Below are 5,086 nucleotides of genomic sequence, written 5' to 3' on the forward strand. Positions count from 1 at the left end.
GCAGTGCCCACCAACACCCTTGAGCTGTTCAGGGAGAGATGGGCACCGCAGGGAGTGGAGTGTTTTATTTCCCCCTCCAACTCTATTTTGATTTAATCCCTGCCCTCTCCTTCTCTGTTTGATCACACAGCATTGCCCTTTGAGAAGGGCACTGCTTGTCACTGGCCACTCGGGTGTTTCCTTTCTTCCTGGTGGTGGAATACAAATAAAGATTTATACACCTGCTGTTCTTCACTGTGTCCTACACGACATGGGTGCTGGGGAAAAATAAGCAGTACCGCTGTCAGGCGGTAGTGTGGGGGTAAGGGAAGAAAAAAAATTAAAAATATATCAACCCCAGCAGTAGTCAGATATTATAATAAAATAAATAATCGCCAGCGCATTGCAGGGCTCGTTTTTATTTATAGACAGCTATTGCCAAACCTGAATACAATAACTCGTGACTTCCATTGTTGCATTGCAAATGTCAAAAAAAAACCCTTAAAACCGTGTTGCTTCCAGCATTTAAAGTCTGCTGGACTTCCTCAGGCGCAGCTGCAGTACAGCAGGAGGAGCTAGACTGTGGAGAGCTCTCACTGCCATTGGCTGTGGGGGAGCGACATGCAGCCAATCCGAGTTGAACACTGGCAACTTCTTCCCAAGCTGACTTGAACTCTCTTGCCAAATGTGCAGATGAGTTTTAGGAAAGTTTTTGGTTTGCAAAGTCAAGTTCTCTCCCCGCCCCCAAGTCTGTTTTCGCCCCCAGCTTTTCACGTTTCCATTCTAATTGCTGTTTCGAGTTAAGGGCAGAGCGGAGGGAGCATTGCACAATGTACACTACAGGACTAGCTCCTTACTACGCCAGTAATTTCAGCCTCTGGTCCGCCTATTGCTCGAACGGCTTTTTGGATTCGGTGAAGAAGCCGTCGTTTTGTATCGCGGACATCCTGCATCTCAGTGACGCCGAGAACATGCCGAGTGCCCCTCCGCCTCTGCCCGGGTCGCCGGCCGCTGTGGCCCATCTGAGCGGATCACACGCCATGCAATCCCCGGGCTCTCCCGTTCGTCCCACACCCGTGGCTCCCGAGCGGCTCGCCAGCTTCACCACGAGAGTTTCCCCGACCTCTCCCTACCAGCGAAGCCCCGCCATCTGCACTTCCTCATCGGCCAGGATCCACCTCGCCGCCGGTTCGATGCAGCAGCTCCCCGCTCCGTCCAGCAGAGACCTCAAATTCGGCATTGATCGGATTCTTTCCACTGACTTTGACTTTAAAATCAAAGACTGCAGTAGCATACGAGGTAAGATAGGCCGGGCAAGGACCTGTCGTTTTATTTTTCACCTCAAGCATCAGTAACAATGTCAGGAGAGCAGGACTCATATTTTACAAATTTAAAGTCAGTAACCACTGCACGGGAAGCTGATGGGCTGGTTATTGGACCACTTTTATTTGTGTTAAAGAAGCATCTAGCGTCTGTAAAAGGGGGTGGATGCATCCTTTGGGGAATAAGCACTCTAGTGACGGGAAACTAGTGTGAGGTCTGCCTTGCCAGGGAACATGTTTCTGTCAGTGCAGCTCTCCATTGCTGTAAATACACATCTGGCTTTCTTACACTTTTTAAAACAACAAGTTTTTCTACATTTCCGATCTTGGTACCAGCCTAAACTGGTAGGGGTGGGGGTGGTGGCGGGGGTGTTGACCATGGTTTACAGAATTGACCGAATGATTTGGAAACGGTTTTTTTTTTGAAACGGTAATAGCTTAACCTTGCGTTCCAATTGCCACTGCAGATCTCAGCTCGCTTATGGGCACGGCTCGCCAGCCGGGAGTGCACCTCTCTGTGCAGAGTTCCGCCAGCCAGTTCTTTGCGTCCCTGGACCCTGGACTTGGTGAGCCTTCCTCAGTTTTGAACTCCAGAACCTCGTCCCAGCACCATTATCAGGACTCATTTCCAGGTTAATAGTCTTAATTCGCCCATTTACGCCACAGGGGGGACAAAGAACTCTGCTTCAGATGCGTTTGTTACAGTATTGCAACGTTGGAAGGCCATGTAAACATGTATTCAATCTCAGTAAAGTAATTAAGCGATATAAAGTAAGCCACTCGATAAAATACATGTTACAAACCTGCAAAATCGTTCATACTCTATGTGGCACATTTATCCCGTTTAGTTTTTATCTAACATCCCTCGCCCCTTTCTGAAAAAAAACATCTACCTCATTTATGTTCTGGTTGTGGGAGGCAGTGATTCGATCATATTCACAGTTCATCCGATGAGGATCCGAGCCGATGGAATTAGGGATGCGATTCAGGACTTTGGGGGTCAAACCAGGAGGAGCAGCACATTTTTGATTGGCACGACAGCAGCTGTCAAGCCGTAACACCCCAGGCCAGAATTTTCATGCTGCAAAATACTAAGTGCGCGGTGATGATCTCTGATTAAACATCACTTTGGAAGCAATTTTATTTTCCTTGTGCTTTTGTCAAAGGAAAACACGCGAGACCCTTCCCGCAACATTAATACTGATGCTACTTTTTCTTTTAACCAGCAGGGCCTTACGCTGTCCTAACGAAAGACACTATGCCCCAGACCTACAAAAGGAAACGGTCCTGGTCCCGAGCTGTTTTCTCCAATCTGCAGCGAAAAGGGCTGGAGAAGAGGTTTGAGATTCAGAAATATGTGACCAAGCCTGACCGGAAGCAGCTGGCAGCGATGCTGGGCTTGACTGATGCACAGGTTAGTCCCTCCAATCTGGTCGACTCCAGTATCCTGTTTACATCAGCAATAGGGACCATAAGCACTTGGAAATGCTCCCGGTTGATGTATAATTATATTAGAATCCATTACAAAGCCAGACAAAAACAACAGAAGGTCGGACATTCAAAAATGAGCAACAAACAATTGCAAAAGGTGCATGTCGAGAAGGGAATTCACGCCGGGCTGTCTCCCACTATACTATTTGATTATTAATAAATATGGTGTTATACATTTGAAGGAAGGTATAATGTGGGTCTTCAGAAGCTGTTAAACTGTGACCACACTGTTTAATGGGGTTGTCAAGCTCTAAGCATGAGGAAGTGGTATCTTGTGTAAAATCATATTTTGTAACACGGGGTCGTGCGGGGGCTGCTGGAGCTGAGCTTCAAACCAGCCCTCATCCAGACTTCCTGGGCTGACTAGATTGGGAAACGTCGGGTTTTTATTTATAAAACAAAACACTGAAGATTTTTGCTAAATTGCGGAATTTGTCCTTCTCCCACTAGGTGAAAGTGTGGTTTCAGAACAGGCGGATGAAGTGGAGGCACTCGAAGGAAGCTCAGGCCCAGAGGGAGAAGGAGAAGGAGCAGTTGGAGAAGCCAGCGTCTCTGGAGGGAGAGCAGCGAGTGAGGGAGAGCCTGAGTGATAATGAGAAAAGTGACTCCGAATTGACTGACGTTAATGAGAAAGACATTGAGGTGAACGAGTGTCCTGAACACAAGGCGACTGTCATCAGGTCGGGGCTCGCCTCCCTAAGTACTGTCGAGTTAAAGCAATGCGGCCCTTCGTCACAAAGTGCCCCACCATCTCCGTTGCAAATTGTGCTATAAATGTGAAATAATTTTACCCCGCCCCTACTAACAGGATTACCAGGAGGTAAAGGACAATTTCAGAAGAGTAAGTTATATTGTTGCGAAAGGAAGCTGGGAAATAGATCATGCTGACCACTTCCTACCTGTAAATTGCAAATATGTAAATACGGTGTTCGACACAAGGCATCATACAGACTGGTTTAAAAATGTTTTAGAAGTATCATAGGGTTGAATCTGTCCACCTTGATTTCCATGTGCTTTATGTATCCCCCCAAGCTGGAGCAGTAGAGACAGTGGATTTATACATTTCACCAAAGGCAACAATAATATTTTCAACACCGGTGTCTGCGCTCACTTTTATTAACATTCAGAATAACAACCCTCTGCCCTTACCGAGTCTATTCACTTCAATGACGGTCAACATTTCACTTTCATGCGGGTTGATTCAAAGGCTTGCGCTCATCGCAAATACACGGAATAAAGTGGGTATACTGGTTTAAGAAGGTTTCGTTGTACTTGCGATTTCTTTGCTATCTCCTCAATGAATGTGTCCTCAGTAATATTATATCAGGGATCAAAGTATTGTCGGCATGAATTTGGGGATTTGTATTAAATATTTTCGAATATATTTCGAATATATTTCGAAAATAAGGGGAAATAAGGGGAATCACTGGTGTTCTTTTGTCGCGCCTGCTTTGTTAGAGACAATAATTTAGCTTCAGAGCAGGCAAATTATTCATTGATATTACATTGCTTAAATTAATTATTTTAATAGTTTATATTTAACTTTTTTGCATTAGTATAAATTATTTGAATTTTAAATATAAAGAGATAATATATTGAGATTGTACATAGAAAGTAGGAACGGTTATGAAGTTTGCTTTGGGGGATTTCTATCTGATCAATTTTACTCGTTAAAAGAAATCAGATTTAATAAGGGCCACACTGAGTTGGCGCTGTTTAAATGCAGTTTATTTTCACTGGTATATTAAAACAACAGATTATTTTTCTGGTAATGAATTCCCTGTTGTTCACAGGAGCCAGGCGTTAATACGGTCTAAACATTATTCCTTTATCTTCATTTTAACAGAGTTGTATGAAAATTCAGCTCTCAAAACGATTTTGTCTTTAAGCCTGTCACAGGCTTGTGACGAGACCGTTTGTTCCACTGCGCCAAGTGACTGCAGCCAGCTCGGTCCAATCCATATCAATTGAGTACTGGTCTCCACACAAGCCACCACCTCTCTCCTCCCCCGCCCCACCCCCCACCCTCACCCTCCCCAAGATCCTTCACCTCACCACCAGTTACTGCTCACTGTTAGATTGCAAGTCGAACCGACACATATTTCACGGGGGGTGGGGGAGGGGAATGGGGGGCAGGAAATCACAGAAAAATTGTCAGTTTTAAAACATTGATTCAGAAGTTCACAATCCGATGTGTTTCTCAGGAACCCATCTGGAGTTATCACCGGACAGTCCGAGCGATACTCCAGCTGCATGCGAGATGTAATATTTACACTTTGATTCGGTCACCATCG

General features: G+C 45.3%; 1 protein-coding gene across 4 annotated transcripts; it reads left to right on the top strand.

Annotated features, from left to right (window-relative positions):
- Positions 1 to 486: 486 nt before the first annotated feature.
- Positions 487 to 4,053, top strand: hlx1 (H2.0-like homeo box 1 (Drosophila)). 4 transcript variants are annotated; one of them, XM_043695899.1, is made up of 4 exons: positions 487 to 1,278; positions 1,769 to 1,933; positions 2,528 to 2,715; positions 3,243 to 4,053. In XM_043695899.1, exons 1-4 carry the CDS (start codon positions 810 to 812, stop codon positions 3,564 to 3,566), a joined length of 1,146 nt encoding a protein of 381 aa, XP_043551834.1. In that variant the 5' UTR covers positions 487 to 809; the 3' UTR covers positions 3,567 to 4,053. The 4 variants fall into 4 exon arrangements, with proteins under 4 accessions (XP_043551834.1, XP_043551835.1, XP_043551836.1 ...); XM_043695900.1 differs by having other exon boundaries at positions 2,531 to 2,715; XM_043695901.1 differs by having other exon boundaries at positions 488 to 1,278; positions 1,769 to 1,867.
- The last annotated feature ends 1,033 nt before the right edge of the window (positions 4,054 to 5,086 follow it).

The sequence above is a fragment of the Chiloscyllium plagiosum genome, chromosome 9 (genome assembly GCF_004010195.1).
Source record: "Chiloscyllium plagiosum isolate BGI_BamShark_2017 chromosome 9, ASM401019v2, whole genome shotgun sequence".
Lineage (NCBI taxonomy): Eukaryota > Metazoa > Chordata > Chondrichthyes > Orectolobiformes > Hemiscylliidae > Chiloscyllium > Chiloscyllium plagiosum.

Excerpts from the sequence above, each read along its gene's own strand:
- hlx1 (XM_043695899.1), top strand. The coding sequence starts at position 810 with ATGTACACTACAGGACTAGCTCCTTACTACGCCAGTAATTTCAGCCTC. Across the intron at positions 1,279-1,768 it reads AGACTGCAGTAGCATACGAG|ATCTCAGCTCGCTTATGGGC; the intron begins GTAAGATAGGCC and ends TTGCCACTGCAG. Across the intron at positions 1,934-2,527 it reads TTATCAGGACTCATTTCCAG|CAGGGCCTTACGCTGTCCTA; the intron begins GTTAATAGTCTT and ends TCTTTTAACCAG.